We start from the raw sequence: 19,748 nt of genomic DNA on the forward strand, positions 1-19,748 counted from the left end.
CAGCAGCTTCACCTACAGGGCTCTAATGAGGAAAACTGCAAGGTCTGCATCCCTTTAGACGTGGTTTCCTATTGGGAGTATCTCACCAAAATTAAAATGTTTGTTGCAGGGAATGCCTGAAATCTGACTTGTAACTTAGTGCAAGCAACTAGCAAAATCAGTGAGCCAATCACACAAGCATTCAGGAAACCAGGTTTCCTGTAAAATGAAAATTATGTTTCCTGTAAAATGCAATCCAATATGGCTACCTGGAGTTGTTCTGTACATTCTGTGTGCAGAACACATCCAGGTAGCCATATTGGATTGCACTTTACAGAAAACTACAGCTCTGCAAATTGAAAAGGAAAGGTCATTTTAATAGCATTCAATTACAATATGACTTTGTTTCAATTGTATATGCTATAAAAAAAATGTTTTTATTATTTGCCATTTCTTTCTCACAAAAGTGGAGTTACCCTTTAAACAACTAATCGGGAGTCAATGGTCCCTTGCATTGGTGATTAGTAGGAATAATGGAATGCAATTCAGACAACTACCATAATTGTAGTCATTCTGCTGGGTATGCCAATTGTTAAAGGTCCTGAAACTATGCAGGCACCATTAAATGGAAGGTCGACCAGCCATAGCTCATGGAGCCTCTAGCAACTTCCGGAGGAATCCTAAGGATCAACAGAACCCTGGTTGGGAATCGTTGTCCTAGACTATTGGGCACTACTTTAGTTCCCATACATGTAATCTTCTAACTCATCACTTAATCCTTCACACCATGATTTGTAAATCTTTTTTTCTAGTAGCATTTTGTCTTAATCTATTCTCACATGAAACAGCATACTGTGGCACCAATACAATGATCACATTAGTTTCATGTAACAAAGGTTTGCATTTAAATATGTCATAGTGGAAGGTAATGGGCTTTATATTTTTTTTTCCTTAATTGGGCCTGTGACTTTATAAAGGCCATGCTGCCCCTTGTTTGCCCTTTGGACAAATCCTGTATTCATTCACAATGGTGAATCCCTCCCTTGGCTACAGTTCGGCCTGTGAAAAGGCTTCTTACACATGGATGGATGATGTTGATTATCCATCAAAGCATGGCATGTTAAAGATGAACTCTGGTCAAGCTGATATACATTTTTTAAAATGAGGAGCTTTCAAAACCAGTACATATAACCAATGATCACTTTTACCTTTATTCTTTGCAATAGAAAAGCAGCTTGTATGCAGTCCAGTGTCTGACACTATGAAATATGTGTGGCTATGTCTACCTTTCTACAAATCACATTGACTGACACAGTTTAAAAATGTAAATACATGAAAGGCAATTTATGAAAATGTTACAACACAAATACTGCCCTTGCAGCAGCAGCAGTACATAGTTTAAAAAACACACAGTATAAGAGAAGTCCCTGGCATGGCAATAGTTAATTTATATATAAATGTACAATGCTGTGCAGCACAGTGTGTATGGTCAGCTTTGAGAGAGGCAAACATGCCACCAGTTTGTAAACTATTTACCTTATCCCTTTTACAGATATCTTAAAATATCCTCAGGAACAATCCCTCTTGCTACTTTAAAGTGAAAGTAAACCCATGGATTTAAACAGTTAAAAAAAATTCTTGTGTTGCTTCTCCCTCTCCCAGGCTGAACTCTGCTGTACAGGGATTTGCAAGAGGCAGATATCCCTTTATATGCAGGTATTTATACTGCATGCATTTAAAAATACATTAAAGTATTACTGAATACAGATTTAAAGTAAATTTGTCTGTTAAATATCTACCTGGAGTTTAGAAGCACCTTGATTTTGCAGTCTGCCAGATCATACCTGGTATCTCTAAATTGTTGATATCACTAATATTGTGCACGAGCAGCTTGATGAAACTTAAAACTACACACTTCTAATTTAAGGGTCATGACTAACTTTTTTTATTTTTCATATATATGCGGATGTTGGACACAGATTCTTTCATACACATCTCTGTTGAAAATAGAGTCTTCTATGAATTACCAGATACGTTGCTTTCTATCCTAGACCACCCATTCTCAACTTTTTTTTTGCCAAGAGGAACCCCTAAATTAATTTCTAGACTTCGAAGGAACCCTTACTTAAAGAATAACTTTTTTTCGCCGAAAAAAAACCCCCATTCCCCTCTGGGTGATCTAGGATTTTAACAAACGTTGTTACAGATTCCTACCTTTTGTTATTCTGAAGAAATCCCTGTGTGTTTGTCTGTGTCCATGTGGTCCAAATAAATCTAATGGAAGTGGTTTCCTAATCAGCAGCTTCACCTACAGGGCTCTAATGAGGAAAACTGCAAGGTCTGCATCCCTTTAGACGTGGTTTCCTATTGGGAGTATCTCACCAAAATTAAAATGTTTGTTGCAGGGAATGCCTGAAATCTGACTTGTAACTTAGTGCAAGCAACTAGCAAAATCAGTGAGCCAATCACACAAGCATTCAGGAAACCAGGTTTCCTGTAAAATGAAAATTATGTTTCCTGTAAAATGCAATCCAATATGGCTACCTGGAGTTGTTCTGTACATTCTGTGTGCAGAACACATCCAGGTAGCCATATTGGATTGCACTTTACAGAAAACTACAGCTCTGCAAATTGAAAAGGAAAGGTCATTTTAATAGCATTCAATTACAATATGACTTTGTTTCAATTGTATATGCTATAAAAAAAATGTTTTTATTATTTGCCATTTCTTTCTCACAAAAGTGGAGTTACCCTTTAAACAACTAATCGGGAGTCAATGGTCCCTTGCATTGGTGATTAGTAGGAATAATGGAATGCAATTCAGACAACTACCATAATTGTAGTCATTCTGCTGGGTATGCCAATTGTTAAAGGTCCTGAAACTATGCAGGCACCATTAAATGGAAGGTCGACCAGCCATAGCTCATGGAGCCTCTAGCAACTTCCGGAGGAATCCTAAGGATCAACAGAACCCTGGTTGGGAATCGTTGTCCTAGACTATTGGGCACTACTTTAGTTCCCATACATGTAATCTTCTAACTCATCACTTAATCCTTCACACCATGATTTGTAAATCTTTTTTTCTAGTAGCATTTTGTCTTAATCTATTCTCACATGAAACAGCATACTGTGGCACCAATACAATGATCACATTAGTTTCATGTAACAAAGGTTTGCATTTAAATATGTCATAGTGGAAGGTAATGGGCTTTATATTTTTTTTTCCTTAATTGGGCCTGTGACTTTATAAAGGCCATGCTGCCCCTTGTTTGCCCTTTGGACAAATCCTGTATTCATTCACAATGGTGAATCCCTCCCTTGGCTACAGTTCGGCCTGTGAAAAGGCTTCTTACACATGGATGGATGATGTTGATTATCCATCAAAGCATGGCATGTTAAAGATGAACTCTGGTCAAGCTGATATACATTTTTTAAAATGAGGAGCTTTCAAAACCAGTACATATAACCAATGATCACTTTTACCTTTATTCTTTGCAATAGAAAAGCAGCTTGTATGCAGTCCAGTGTCTGACACTATGAAATATGTGTGGCTATGTCTACCTTTCTACAAATCACATTGACTGACACAGTTTAAAAATGTAAATACATGAAAGGCAATTTATGAAAATGTTACAACACAAATACTGCCCTTGCAGCAGCAGCAGTACATAGTTTAAAAAACACACAGTATAAGAGAAGTCCCTGGCATGGCAATAGTTAATTTATATATAAATGTACAATGCTGTGCAGCACAGTGTGTATGGTCAGCTTTGAGAGAGGCAAACATGCCACCAGTTTGTAAACTATTTACCTTATCCCTTTTACAGATATCTTAAAATATCCTCAGGAACAATCCCTCTTGCTACTTTAAAGTGAAAGTAAACCCATGGATTTAAACAGTTAAAAAAAATTCATGCCGGGAATGCTAACTGCACATTGGCTGTGCTCTCAGCCAAACTATAAAAACCATCCAATGGCTGGTGTCATAACGAATCACATGTGCAGCACCATAGCAGTTGAAGATTAAACAGAGGTAAAGATGGCAGCTTCCTTGGCTAAAAACTATAGGGGAGTTTACTTCCACTTTAAATTGGTAAAGGACAGGGCTTTGTGTTGCTAAAAGCGTTCTGAACAAATGGGTTGAGTGGTGCGTAATCCTAGGCTGCTATCACAAACCTAGATCTTCACCATAAAGAGACTTTTAAGCAGAGTATTACTAAAAAAAATACACCCGAGCAAGCAGCTATAGCTCTACCTAAATAGAATGTTTCAAATCTTTATGGTTTCTCATGAGTGTCCCTTTAAGGAATAGCTTTTCTCTTACGGACAGCAGTTAACAAAGGCCAATATAATACATGGAGTAATTTATGTCTTTATAATTCTTCTCTCAATTATATATTGCATGTTAATGGTAAAAATTATGATTTTTTTTAATTTACAAATTTACAAATGAGGTTTATAATTCTTTCTAAAAGTGCATCATATTTCCTCTCTCATATGCTCATATAGTGCTTTCATAAACACAATACTAAGCTATGCAGTGCACATGCACATAAGAGACAATAAAATATGGAAACAACATGACAATGTAAATATTTGTATGTGTGTGTGTATGCCTATATACACATATAGAGGTGATGAGCTTATAACTCCAAATGGTGCTTAAACATATGCATTTACTTGAATATGTATGCGTGTGGTACATGTACTGTGCAAAAGGTTTAGGTAGGTGTGAAGAAATGCTGAAAATAGGGATGCTTTCAAAAATAAATGTTTATTATTTTTTTTATTATTTATTTTAAAATACATCAATATTCTGTGTGACTACCCTTTGGCTTAAAACTAGCATCAATTCTTCTAGGTACACTTGCACACAGTTTTTGAAGGAACTTGGCAGGTAGGATGTTCCAAACATCTTGCAGAACCAACCACGGATCCTTTGTGGATGTATTCTGCCTCAAATCCTTCCACCTCTTTACATAATCCTAGACAGACTTGATGTTAAAATTAAGGCTCTATGGGGGCAAAACTATCACTTCTGGGTGGGACTCCTTGTTAAGATACTTAGCCATCATGCCATGCCATCAAGGAGGCATGCAACTGATCTAAAATGTATTCTGCAGCAGGACAACATTCCCCCAGCCAATGTTATTAGGAACTATCTACAGCATGAAGAAGAACAAGGAGTCCTGAAGATGAAGGTTTGGCCCCCCAGAGCCCTGACCTCAACATCGAGTCTGTCTGGGATTACATGAAGAGACAGAAGGATTCGAGGCAGCCTACATCCACGGAAGATATGTAGGTAGTTCTCCAAGATATTTTATAACAACCTACCTCCTTCAAAAACTGTGTGCAAGTGTACCTAGAAGAACTGATGCTGTTTTGAAGGCAAAGGGAGGTCACGCCAAATATTGTATTACTTTCCATTTTGTTTACTGATAAAAATAAACTATTAACACCTCTATTTCTGAAAGCATTCTTAATTTACAGCATTTTTACACACCTGTCTAATACTCATGCACAGTACTGTATATATATTCTCTTTACAAGTATTCATCAAGCAAAAATGTAGCTACTGTTCCTGTTATACTGTAAATTTTGGAAACTAAAAGCCTTTTAAAACTTCCTGAATAAATGTTTTGTTAGGCATGATTACACTTTGAAATAATGCTAACCCAGGTCTAATTTTATAATCAGGTGAAGTGAACCTGCATTCCCTTTAAACATCCAATGTTTCAGTTTTAGTAGAGACTCTATTTTTTCTTCTGCATATCACTGAATGTTTAAAATCAAAAAATGTTTTTACTTTTTACTTTCGTAAATTAGCCATGGTGTTTATAGTTTTCAGAATTAACAGGTTTAAGAATTCAGTGGATGTAGCTAAGTATCAGATATCAGTGCGTTTAAAAAACTGTACAGCTATTCCTTACATCATGTCATCACATAAAAACACAACCAGTATAAAAGTTGTACATTTATAAAAAAAAAAAAAAAATGCATTTATAGGAAACAGGCCTTCCCCTGAAGATATACCATATAACAAATAATGAATTTATAAATATTGCTATTCACTGCAGCATGATGGTAAGAGTTTATCTTGGCAGAGAAAATTGTATTGCTCCAATCACTTCATCTAGCTTCAGTGGTTGCCTCAGGACACACTCTTCTTTGCTAGTCAGCTTGATAAAGGAATAAACAGCATCCAGGAGCCTCCGGAAAATCTGGAGAAGATTTTTTTCTTCCACATATGGAAGATACAAGAGCAGAGCCAATCAGCTAGCAAATGGGTGTCAGGTGACATGGATGGCATATGCAGCTCACTGATTTTTTTGGACCCAGTCCCAACTTTCGTCATAATCTTTACGATTCTTTTCTGCCTCAATAATTTCTTTGTACCTTCTACGAAAGAATCCCATCTGAGAAGAAGAAAGGGAGAAATGCAAAAATATAAATCATGATTAAAATATATTATCTTTCTTAAATAAAAATATATTAAAACATTTTACATAGGAAAAAAACAAAACATCTTTCTGTTTGAAGCAAACCTGTTGGGAAAAAAAAAATCCCAAATCTTTGCCTCCACCATGCCTATACTCACATTTATTGTCATTCCCCTACCTCTCTGATCCATGCCTCTTAGTAAACATTCCAGTATGTTTGAGTATGGGACGGCTCCCCTTTCCCTCCTCACAATATAGATCTGACTTGCCAATCACCAGACAACAGCATTATCACATGGGCCAGGGGGTGTGCTGTGGAGTGTGTAATTGGCTCCAGTACTGGTTGTTGTTGATAATGAGGTCTGTTGAGCCCCAGACAGTCAGGGGGAACACAGTGCCACCCTAATTTCTCCAAAACCACCCAAACCCAGAAGACTGTTGTTCATTGTGACAATCCTAAACTGCAGGGGAAAAAACTGTGCCATTTGACAAAATTGGAAAAAGAAGCCACCATGACAGAGATATTTTAGTTTGAGAATGAAATCTATCATCTTGCAATGTGCAATGAAATGTTTCCAGGAGAAAGCCAAGGGATGTAATTGAATTACTCCAGGGACCTCATCATTGACTCATTGGATTCAAAGGTCAGAGAAGTCTGCTCCATACAGCAATAGATTGTCCAGGTATCTGATGATTGATGATGAGAGAAGACGACCCATAGATGGTGAAATGATCTTTGTGAATACTCTCAGGGTTGAGGAAAGGGGTACAAATTGATAACGTTTTTCACCAAGAGCAAAGAGAAGAAATCACTAATAACCCGGAAAGATAGGAATGTATAAATAAGCATTCTTTATGTCAACTGATGTTAGGAAATCTTTGCAGATAAGAGAGGCAATAAGTGACTGAACAGATTTCATATGAAACTTTTGAGAACATAAACAACCATTATAAATAATAAAGAGTCCTGCGCAAATAATACCACAAAAAATGAATAATGTATAAAAATGTGAAAAAAATGTGAAAAAAACATTTTTTTCACATTTTTATACATTATTCATTTTTTGTGGTATTATTTGCGCAGGACTCTTTATTATTTATTCAAGTGATAGTTTGTGTTTACTATTTTGTCCCGCTGCATTTTTTGTTTTATTTAGTAGCACTTGCACTTTTGTTATTCCACAGATTGTTACATTGTTATATATTTTATTTTGATGCACGTAGATCCATTTCACGTCTAGCACATAGTGGCGCGAGGGTCCATTTTACACATTTTATATATAAACAACCATTGCCTCCTTTGGTGATATAGAACTGTAGGTTTATATGAAAACCTTAAAAAAATGAGTAATGGGAATAATAACCCCTTGGTGCTACAATCACTGAATGGCTGAAAAAAGGGCCCATGTGCTGTTGATGCACAGAAGGCTGTGAAGCGATAAAACGAGGTGGAGGACAGAGGCGAAACTCTATCTTGCAACCTTTGGATACTACCTCCCACGCCATGTGTTAGTTATGTGAGCTTCCCAAACCTTCATTTAGTCCATCAGATGCCCCCCTCCCCCATGTGGGAGTTGTTGGGGGTGGATCTTCATGCAGAGAAAGATTTCTCTGCAGGTTTAGATCTCCTGTTTTGCCAAAGTCATTTAAAAGGGGTGGAAGGAGACTTGTGGGTCCAGGAACTGGAATCTAACTTGGAGAAATAATATGGACAGTTTGATGCAGGATAGGAAGGTGTGGCTGTTCCAGATTTCTGCGTAGCTGGGGTACTTTTACCTTCCTTGCCTCCAATTATTTTATTCAGCAAAGAGCAGAAATTAAATAATAATAAATTAATAAATCATCAATCAATCATGAGTCATGATAAAGCCTAGTTACACTGTTATTCTGCAGACTAGCAGATAAACCAAATGACCATGTGAAGGTGGACAGAGGAAAAAACGATACAGAGACATAACCTAGCTAGGATCCAGCACAACATAATTTGATGAATTAATACCGGCAGCTGTTAGATCTTTACTTAGGCCAGTCAAAGTCTGAGACAAAACTGCAGAGACTAGTAAAAGTTAAAAAGTAAAAGATCCCACAAAAGCATACTGTATATCAGCCTTTCTCAACCTTTTCAACACAGAGAAACCCTTGAAATAGTTTTCCAGTCTCGGGGAACCCCTGCTAAAAATTAGAAATCTACAACTCATGATACATTAGTGTGATGATCAGTGGGAAGAATGGTCCTTACACTTGTGGTTATTGGGAAGAATTACCTCCTTACAGATAGCTAAAAAAATCAATGGTGTCGGTGGGAACTTATTCGAGAGGCAGAAATGACCCAATGCTGAAGGAACCCCTAGCAACCTCTGGAGGAACCCTGGTTGAGAATCACTGCTGTATATGGATCAAGAAATAGCTTCCAACTTCTTGTCATTGTCAGTAGGGTTCTTAAAGTAAAACAAGTTTAAAATGTTGCTTCCTCAATGCCCTTCATAGATTTTAGCACCCTTTTCTCACCTTTTTCTATGAGGTCACAGGACTGTAAAGCTCCAGCTCCTCTGTGTAATTGTGTGGGTGGCATTGATGATGCTTGATGCCAACAGGTGATGTTACTGTTTTAAGGGATTCAGCTCCCTGCATATTTACACTAAGCCCTTGTACACATGGTCGTAAATTCCGACCACAAAATCCGTTGGATTTTTTCTGACGGATTTTGTCCAAAACTGGTGTTGCATACACACGTTAGGACAAAGTTGTCAGAAAATCCAATCGTTTGGAACGCGATGACATTCGTTCATTATGATGGGACTATGTTCAGCCTAGTAGCCAATAGCTTTGCTCCCATACTTTGATCTGAGCATGCGTGGCACTTTGTCCGATCGGAATTCTCTACAAACGATCAGAAAAAGTCAGATCGGATTTTGTTGTCGGAAAATTTTAGATCCTGCTCTCAAATTTTTTCCGTCTGAATTACCAACGGAAAAAGTCAGATAGAACCCACACACGATCGGATTTTCCAACAATATAATCCAGTCGGACTGTTTCTGTCGTAATTTCCGACCGTGTGTACAAGGGCTAAGAAGGCAGAGTTTTGTGGACACATGATTACAAAAAAATGGAAAAATGTATTCAGATTTAAATTTACGCTAAATGCGTGCAAGGCAAATTGGAATAATATTTAAAAGTTTATTTGTAATCTACTTTAACCTTTCATGACTAAGCCCATTTCTGACATTTGGTGTTTACAAGTTAAAATCCGTATTTTTGCTAGAAAATTACTTAGAACCCCCAAACATTATATATATATATATATATATATATATATATATATATATATATATATATATATATATATATATATATATATATATATATATATATATATTTTTTTTTTTATCAGAGAATCTAGAGAATAAAATGACAATTGTTGCAATATTTTATGTCACACGGTATTTGTGCAGTGTTTTAAATGTAACTTTTTGGGAAAAAGACACTTTCACGAATTTGAAAAAAATGAAACTGTAAAGTTAGCCCAATTGTTATATATAATGTGAAAGATGATGTTACGCCAAGTAAATAGATACCAAACATGTCACGTTTTATAATTGCACTCATTCGTGGAATGGTGACAAACTACGGTACCTAAAAATCTCTATAGGCAACGCTTTTAAAATGTTTTGCGGTTACCAGGTTAGAGTTACAGAGGAGGTCTCACTCTGACGATCACAGCGATACCTCACATGTGCAATTTGAACACTGTTTACATATGTGGGCGTGACTTCCGTATGCGTTTTCTTTGCTGCTCGAGCTCACGGGACGGGGTCGCTTTTAAAAAAAAATTCTAATTTATTTTATTTTATTTTATATAATTAAATGTGTTTAAAAAAAAACAAAAACATTTTGATCATTTTTATTGCTGTCACCAGGAATGTAAACATCCCTTGTGACAGTAATAGGTGGTGACAGGTACTCTTTATGGAGGGATCAGGGGTCTAAAAGACCTCCAATCCCTCCTTTGCACTTCAAATTATTCAGATTGCTGAAAACGTGGAATCTTCCAGCGTATATTCTGCAGAAGGTACGCCCCTTTCCGCAGAATCTACGCCCCTTTCCGAAGGTCCCCCGCTACCTTCTGGGAAACACAGGGATCCCAGAGACAGCGGGGACCATCCTTATTGCGCAGCGCGACTCGCGCATGCGCAGTAGGGAACCGGGAAATGAAGCCGAAAGGCTCCACTTCCTGATTCCCATACCCAAGATGGCGGCGGCAGCACCGGAGAGACGATCGAGAGATCGGCTTCGGGTGCCGATATCGTGGGCGCACTGGGCGGGTAAGTGTCATTATTTTAAAAGTCAGCAGCTGCGGCATTTGTAGCTGCTGGCTTTAAAAAAAAAAAAAACGGCAGACTCCCGGTGGACTCCCGCTTTAAGGCGAAACACTGGTAGCTGCAGGAGGAGTAGGCCATTTCATTACATGATCCTCAGCAAAAGAATAGAGCACCAGAAACCATTAAAAGGCAATGAACTGTTTAAGTGCTTTCTCTTTATATATAAAATCACCTAATATGAGATTATGAGATAACAGCTTGGCATAACTGGATGGACTTGTGTCTTTTTTTCAACCGAACTATGTAACTATAACGTTTAGGGTCTTTGAAAACTGAGCCCAGACACTGTAGTAGGGGAGGTAATGGTGGAATCTTCTAATTTTAAAGTAAAATACAGAACCTTGATTAAAAAGGAAACCATTTCCTCATGTTTTGGTGAAAAAAATGCTGATTGAAATTCAGCTGCTGGGATATCTCCTCTTCTAGGGAAAGGAGAGACTCAGCATCAGGCAGCAATTGCTCTGGAGGATTCTTGGCAAACTCAGAAATGTTATGCATCTCTGCATCAGAATCCGGTGAGGAATAAGATGATGGGTATTTTACACCTTTGTGATCAAGGGGAGCAACAAGTTGTACTACCTGAGTCATAAATCTTTGCATAACAATGGAAAACACCGCTGCTGCATGTAAGGAAAATTAGTGAGCACCCGAGGACTAATATTTGTAAGTATTGTAAAAAAAAGTTCTGGTTAGCAAATTCCTCTGCAGCCGCAGGATGACTGTGCTTCTGTTTGGTGCAAAATTTAAGTCTACTAAAAATGGGTGTGTACCTTTAAGAAAAGGGAGCTACTTAGTTTATTCAGGAACACTTGTGGACCCTGAGGCTATTGATGTACCAGGGGTTAAAAGTTAGCGATGGCTTTGTGACCACGTGTTACTGCAGGTGGTGCTAGGATTAATAATGTTGTTTCTGCAGCAAGGTTATATTGCTGTGTAGAAAAGGCTGTCAGAGGGGCATGTGGAGAACCATACTTTAAAACACATGGTGTGCATTTAGAGACAAAAAGTGCCTAACCATCCCTCCTCACAGCAGAAACCATGAGAATGAAGCAGCCCACACTTGAGTGGGTTCCTGTGCTCAATAACTAAACTGAGAAAGTCCGTTTGAGCAGAGACAACATCAGGAATTACAAAATAGTGACTAAGCCTAAGCAGTTCCTGACCACTAACAACAAAAGTTAAAAACCCCAAGTCCTAATAAAAATGGTGGATTTTCATATAATACAGTCCAAAATCGAATATGCAATCCTAAGAGAGTACATAGAAAAGAAAAGTAAGAAAAGAGATATAACCTTCCTCGTCACATTGAAATATAATAAAACTTTGAACCTGTTAATTAAATTAATATATATAAATGTGAAAAATTACTAAATATATATATAATAGCTGCTATCCCTACTAAAGTGATTGCAGTGCTTTCGATCCAGTGAATTATAAACAAAAAAGGGAACGCTAGCAAGATAAATAAAAAAAAAAAAAAATGTATTTTTTTTGCTACCTGAAGTGAATAAATCAATATATAACAATATAAATATCAATACATATAATTATTGGTATTGTATAACCAACCAGTATGTTCAATATAGTGAATACCAACCAATTTGAGTGATATGGTGAATTAAATGTTTGAACCTATATACAACAAACGCACGCACATGAAATCATGTAAAAAATTGCATAAATCAATAAAGTCTGGTTTCAAATGGTCAGGTTTCTCCTCGAGGCTGTCTCCCATGCTGGCATGCGTTCCACTCTCCCTCCAGTGCAGGGCGAAGTGGAACACACGCCAGCATGGGAGAGAGCCATGAGGAGAAACCTGACCATTCGAAACCAGACATGCTCACAGCTACTGTGTCGGGCAAAGACACCACACATGTAAGCAAGCCATTTGGCTTTTTAATTATTGTTTTAATAAAATGGGATACGATGGCCACTTTCCATATTATTTTTTCACATATACATATATGAATCCCTGAGAGAGGAAGTCATCTTGCAGGTCCAAGATTAACCACTGCCGGCAGACAGGTTCTGCTACAAGCCTTGTTTGACCTACTTTTTAAAGTGGTCATTGATTTCTGGTAAGCAGCCAATTTATCCGAGCACTTTTTTGGTTGACTTCAAATGGTGATGGCGTTTTTCTAAATGAATTCTGAAAAAGTTCAATCACTGCATGGAGACAAGCTGCTGTTGTATTGTTTATTGCACAAAGAATTTATTGATTTATGCAATTTTGCACATGATTTCATGTGCGTTGGTTTGTTGTATATAGGTTCAATAATTTAATGTACTATATCACTCAAATTGGTTAGTATTCACTATATTGAACAAACTGGTTGGTTACACAATACCAATCATTATATGTATTGATATTTATATTGTTATTTATTGATTTATTTACTTCAGGTACCAAAAAACAATTTTTTTTTACATTTTATTTATCTTTCTAGCGCTCCCTTTTTTGTTTATAATTCACTTCCTCGACACATTGCCTGGCCAGATAAGGCAGCTATACAACATACACAAATTGAATTTTAAAAATACATTCTCAAAGGCCCTTAGCATGTTAGCTGCTCACAAAAGCGAGCCTTCGGAGATGGGGGTCAGATGAATTGCCGCAGGTCTAGTCCCAATAACTCTGCAGGGAATCCCCAAATATACTAGCCTTACCTGAATAGCAGAATCTCGTGCTTACTGTCACACAATGGGCAATCACTGCCACCTACTGAACTGTAAAAACCATGCTTTGTTGGCTAACTGGAGAGATTTCAAGGATTTCCAATATTCAACCAACCAGCAATTTTTGATGATGGAAAAATATTCCATTTCAAGAACAAAAATAACAGAAAAGAAAAAAGATCCCATTCTCCTAGGGAAACTAATGAGAAGTGGTGAGTGGGAGGGGTTATATACTAAGGAAACTGAAGGCCAGTCCCTTTATGTGCCTAGTGTCCATTTCTCCTGTAGGAGACAATAAAACCATACGTTGTTTAATTACCATTAAGCTGTGTTCCTCAATGAACAATAGAGAAAAAAATATTTAGACTAGAGCATGGCAAATTAAAAATTCAGCCCTAAAAGCATTCTGTTTTACTTATGTACAAATTAATGAATTCAATATGCCTGCTTGGAGATTTTGACTCAACCTACACTGTTTCACTTTGCAGTGGTTGCATTGTAATAAATTAGGTCCTTTCAACTTTTGCAAAGAATTCCTATATATACATTTTCAGGAAAATAGAGGCTATATATAATATATCCAAAGAACCTGCCCCGTACACACGATCAGACTTTCCAGCAACAAAACCGTGGATTTTTGTTCGAAGGATGTTGGCTCCAACTTGTCTAGCATACACACGGTCACAAAAATGTTGGCCAACAATTACTAACGTGGGAACGTGGTGACGTACAAGATGTACGACAAGCCGAGAAAAAGGAAGTTCAATAGCCAGTGTGGCTCCTTCTGCTCGATTCCGAGCATGCGTGAACTTGTACACACGATCGTAAATTCTGACAACAAAGTTTTGTTAGTGGAAAATTCGAGAACCTGCTAGACAACATTTGTTGGCGGAAAGTGTGATAACAAATGTTCGATGGAGCATACACACGGCCGGACTTTCAGACAACAACCTCACATCCAACTTTTGTTGTCGGAAAATCCGAATGTGTGTACGGGGCATTAGTGTCAAACTTTACACCTAGAATTTCATATAAAAACAATGTATATTAGAACATTTGTACACATGCGTATTAAATTGCCAAAAAGTTCAGCTGCCAGTACTGAAATAAGTTATGCCTGTTTTATTTGTATTGTGTCTAATTATTTTTTGACAGCCAAATCAGTACAGAAGTAAACGTCAGTAAGAATGTGTGGTGTAGCTATTGCTGCCCAAACATGTACATAATAGTGTAATATATAATTTTACATTTTCACACAGACAAAAAAAGAAGCTCTTGTAATCTGCTATATTTTAAGTGCCTAGCATCTTAAAAACTCACCAGGCTTTCTTTCACCAGGAGTAATGTCCTTTTATGTGAAGTGTATTGGCATAAGATCTGTATTAAAAACTAAAAAAGACCTGGATTTCACAAAGCCACTTTTATTAAAGGAATTAGTGCCAAATTCAATAAAGGTGCCTTCACTTTTAGTAATGGTTAAAAAAAACACTACTTTTAACAATGGCATTGGTTTATTAAAGGAGTTCAAACTGTTAGCTGAATGTAATTTAGCATAGAAAATACGCTAAAGCACTTCAATTATCCAATGACTTGCACATGATTGGTTTTTAAAGTGAAAACAGCTTCAGCTGATTTGCTAAACTAGGTAAACATTCCCTTTGTAAGTGAACGGTCACTTTGCAAATCAACAGTTGTTACTTCTCTAGTAAATTGTTACTTTTAAATAAAGGTTCAAATGCAGTTTGTGCCCAAAGTTCTCAGAAAGCTATTAACTAAACTTTTACAGGCTTTAACCACTTAAGCCCTGGACCATTTGGCTGGCCAAAGACCAGAGCACTTTTTTGCGATTCGGCAATGCACCGCTTTAACTGACAATTGCGCGGTCATGCGACGTGGCTCCCAAACAAAATTGATGTCCTTTTTTTTCCACAAATAGAATAAATATTTTGGTGGTGTTTGATCACCTCTGAGGTTTTCATTTTTTGTACTATAAACAAATAAAAAGCGACAATTTTGAAAAGAAAAACATTTTTTTTACTTTTTGCTATAATATCCCCCAAAAATATATATATAAAAAAAAAATTTTCCTCAGTTTAGGCTGATACGTATTCTTCTACATATGTTTGGTAAAAAAAATCTCAATAAACGTTTATTGATTGGTTTGCGAAAAATGTATAGCGTCTACAAAATAGGGGATAGTTTTATGGCATTTTTTACTAGTAATGGCAGCGATCAGCGATTTTTATCGTGACTGCAACACAAAGGCGGACAGATCGGACACTTTTGGCAGGATGTTGGGACCATTCACATTTATACAGTGATCAGTGCAATTAAAAAATGCACTGATTACTGTGTAAATGTTACTGGCAGTGAAGGGGTTACGTGTGTCCTAGGGAGAGATTCTAACTGTGGGGGGAGGGGCTGTGTGTGACACAACACTGATCACCGCTCCCGATTACAGAGAGCTGTGATCAGTGTCAGTAGGCAGAACGGGGAAATGCTTGTTTACATTAGCATTTCCCCGTTCTTTCTCTCCGTGAGATGATCGTGGGTATCTCCGCAGACATCGAGTCCGCAGGACCAACAATCACACTCAGGTAGTTCCTGGCGGGTGCGCGCAATGTAGGGCAGAAGGGCAACGTACAGGTACATGATTCTGCCTGTACATGCCCTTTTGCCGCAGTATATGTGTGTGAGGCAGTCGAGAATCGGTTAAAGAGAATGTAAAAAGATTAACCAAAAACCATTACAATTTCAGTAAGTTATTAAACTGATGTTTTTTTAATAACTAGTATTACTTGTTTGTAAACATTACTTATTTTACAAATACGCATTTAATACAGCATGCTTACACAATATGCTGCATAGTTTGCAGAGTAAACTAGACTGCGCTAAGAAAGCCCAGCACTACCTGCTGACTTTGTAACTGCCTTTCACTAAAATTCTACATTGATAATGTATGACAGAGTGTGCACAATTTCAGTCTATTTACTATACAGGCTGTTCCCAGTGTAGCAGTAAATCACACTGTGAAAGTGGTGAAGAGTAACTTCAATAACACTGGCCCATGCAAATATAAAATATAAAACATGCAATAGATTTACCTCTCTGAATTAAAAATATTTATTTTCTAAATGTAATAAAGAAAGAAAGCATATACAAGACATTGTAAGAACTCCCAACAGGACCCTACTAACCCTCTTGTTTTATATTGTATTGTAACAGTGCTGTTTCCCCTAATTTTGTAAAGTGCTATGCAAACAGTGGGTGCTATATAAATCCTGTATTATTATAATAATATTAAGAAGAAGAAGAAAAGCACTATAAATTTCTTTGGTACTAAAAGGGTTTTTCTACTCAATATTAGAAATGCAATAAGGGTGGATTCTAGTGCACTATATAGCTTGCCTTGGCATTTAGACTGTCTCCATGGTTTTTAGTGCAGTAAATTTTATGTGCTGGATTATCGCCAATAAAAAAATTAACACTGGGCCATTGTTGCACTTTTCCTTTCAGTTTCACCACTTATTTATAATGCATGTTAATGTACGTAAGGATATAATATTATTTCAAAACAATAACTCAGAAGATGATAGCAATGATGGATATGGTAAACCTTTTCATTTATTATTACCATGTGATAAGCAGGAAGGCAAACAGGATTATTTTCAGAAATTTTTTCTTAAACCCTTTTAAACAAAGTTCCTGTGAAATGTAATGCATAGCTTTTAAAGTTTGAGTGAATGATAAAGTGGGTTTAAACAGTATTATGTTTAAAACACAGAATCATTTTTTTTCAGTTGAACAATTTTGCTATTCAACTAAAAGGTTTTATCATTCCAATTTTCTTTAAAAAAAATGCATGGTGGTTTTTAATGCACATTTAAGTAGTAGCAGATAACAGCTTGATATAGCAGCAATCGACAGTCTAATTGGATCAATATACTGTATATTGCAGTATGTCAACAAATATGCTTGGATATTTGAACCTTAATTGCTTCTCATCTGTCAATAATCCAAGATTTTTACTCTTGCAAATATGATTTGCAAGAGTACCATAATAAGGTAAATGTAAATGTCAGCTACACCACATGGTCATTGTCACATACATGCGAGAAGGCCGTTTTTACAAAGACATACTGCCACTGTCAGGGAAGATACTTTTTTTTCTCATTTTTATTTTACTGTTTTTTGTTTTTTTTGCTGTAGCTTCTGGACATCTACCCTAGACGCTGGCAAACCTGAGGGTAAGGAAATGTGTAAGTGTACACTGAGCCAATAGGTTTTACAAGCTTAGCACACCCTCACTTATGAAAGACGTGATCTTTGCACTTATACCCTAGTGTCAAATGCATTTTTATAATTACAACACTGAGCTCTACTCATGGTTGAATTATTAGCGCTACAGTAATACCTTGGATTGTGAGTAATGCAGTTAACAAGCGTTTCGCAATACGAACTATTCTTTTTTTTAAATCCTGACTCGGTTTGCGAGCAGGATTCAAACCTCTGTGGTGTGCAGTACCGCATTTTTCCAGAGGTACGGGGGCACCAGTGACACTCGGAGCCATTCGGATACACTCAGAGCCACTTGGAAGCACTCAGAAATACCCAGAAATACTCCTTTCCCGAGTGTTTCCGAGCTTCTCTGAGTGATTCTGAGTGCATACCAGCAGCTCCAAGTGGTTTAATGCCTGTTTCCAAGTGTCTCTGCCCCCCCCCACCTCTGGCGACATGCGGTACTGCATACAATAGAAGTCTCTGTGGAACAAATTATCTGAGTTTCCATTGCCTTCTATGGGGAAACTCGCTTTGGTGTATGAGTGCTTTGGATGACAAGCATTACAAGCATTCTTCTTGAATTAATTATACTCGTAATCCAAGGTACCACTGTACTTGCATTTTCATAGCTCAATATGTATTTCAGTATTGCCTACAATTATACTTGGAAGTTGGAACCTTAACTGCTTCTTATCTGTTGATAATCCAGACAGGTAAGAGTCAAATCATATAAAGACCATGTAAATGTTATCTATATACATAACATGGGTATTGTCACATACATGTGTGAACCTTGTACTTACCTAGAGAGTCTGCCACTGCCAGAAAGCAAACTATTTTACACCCTTTTTGTGCTGTCGTTTCCAGTATTTCACCTTGAATGGTGGCACAGCTGAGAGTAAGAAAGGCTACAGGTGCAGCTTGAGCAAATGGGTTGATTTACTATTGACAAATCGACTGTTCACTTTGCAAGGGAATTATCCCCAAAGCTTAGTGAAGTAGGTGAAGTTCTGCTCACTTCCACCATCCAAACATATGCAAGCAAAACTGCTGTTTTCTATTTTCCTTGCACATGACTGGCTATTCTTTGCAAAGTGAACTTCTACCACATTCACTGAGCTCTAGGGATAATTCCCTTGAAAAGTGAACTGCCATTGGACCTTTAATGGACCAAAAATATGTTATACAAGCTCAGCTCACCACCATTTGGATGCCTACTTCCCTCATGGCAATGTATTTGGCACCAGATATTGTTAACATGTATTTACTATAAGAGATCATGGCTGCTGGGGGCATAATGGTAAAGTGCATATATGCCTGCTTGATGAGGCATGGAAAAGGAAGACTATTTTGCTGCCAGAGAAGGAAAATGTAACTATGGTGGGTGGGGAAGATGTGATTTGTATATATGGCCAGTGAGGGATTGAAGAAATGTATATGGCTGCTCTATGCCCCTACACACAAGGGGCCCTTTATATTTCTCCACTTTCTGTTCTCAAAATGCCTTTTTCCAATACATGCTTGAATATGATTTTTAGCTGCCCATATGTCCATAAACAAGACGTTTTAAGTGATATCTACTGTTTGTATTCTTTACCAGGGTTCACAGTTTTGTGATTACTGTGCACAGTCATTTGTAACATATCAGCAGTTTCTGAAGGTCGCTTGGAACATGGCAATGGTCATACCCAAATCATGTGTAATAAACTCACAAACATCCTGGCCTATGCTCACCAAGAATGAAAGAAAAAAAATAGTGGTGGGATGCAATTCTGAAAAAGACTCATGGGTTTTCTTTTGGTTATCACTCATCACTATAAACAAATGCCTATAGAAAACCTATAACCTAGCAATCTATACATTATAGGATTGCTGTTAAGTGAAAATGTATACAGCTACAGTGCTCCTGAGGAGCAGAGACTAAAGTGTAGAAGAAGAGATGAGAAAAATACAAAGTGAGGATACACATTTTGAAAGAGAGATTTACCAAAAA

The 19,748-nt window shown here is 37.3% G+C and overlaps 1 protein-coding gene across 1 annotated transcript in view; it reads right to left on the reverse strand.

The window, feature by feature from the left end:
• Positions 1-3,440: 3,440 nt before the first annotated feature.
• The window catches only part of ITGA9 (integrin subunit alpha 9), a 569,728-nt gene continuing 553,420 nt past the window's right edge, over positions 3,441-19,748 (reverse strand). Inside the window, exon 28 of the mRNA XM_077491718.1 lies at positions 3,441-6,395. Within this exon, the coding sequence (XP_077347844.1) occupies positions 6,297-6,395 (99 nt within the window). The 3' untranslated portion in view covers positions 3,441-6,296. The remainder of the gene's footprint in view (positions 6,396-19,748) is intronic.

The sequence above is a fragment of the Lithobates pipiens genome, unplaced genomic scaffold, assembly GCF_037356315.1.
Source record: "Lithobates pipiens isolate NorthernLeopardFrog02 unplaced genomic scaffold, aLitPip1_a1.2 Scaffold_19, whole genome shotgun sequence".
Classification (NCBI taxonomy): Eukaryota; Metazoa; Chordata; class Amphibia; order Anura; family Ranidae; genus Lithobates; species Lithobates pipiens.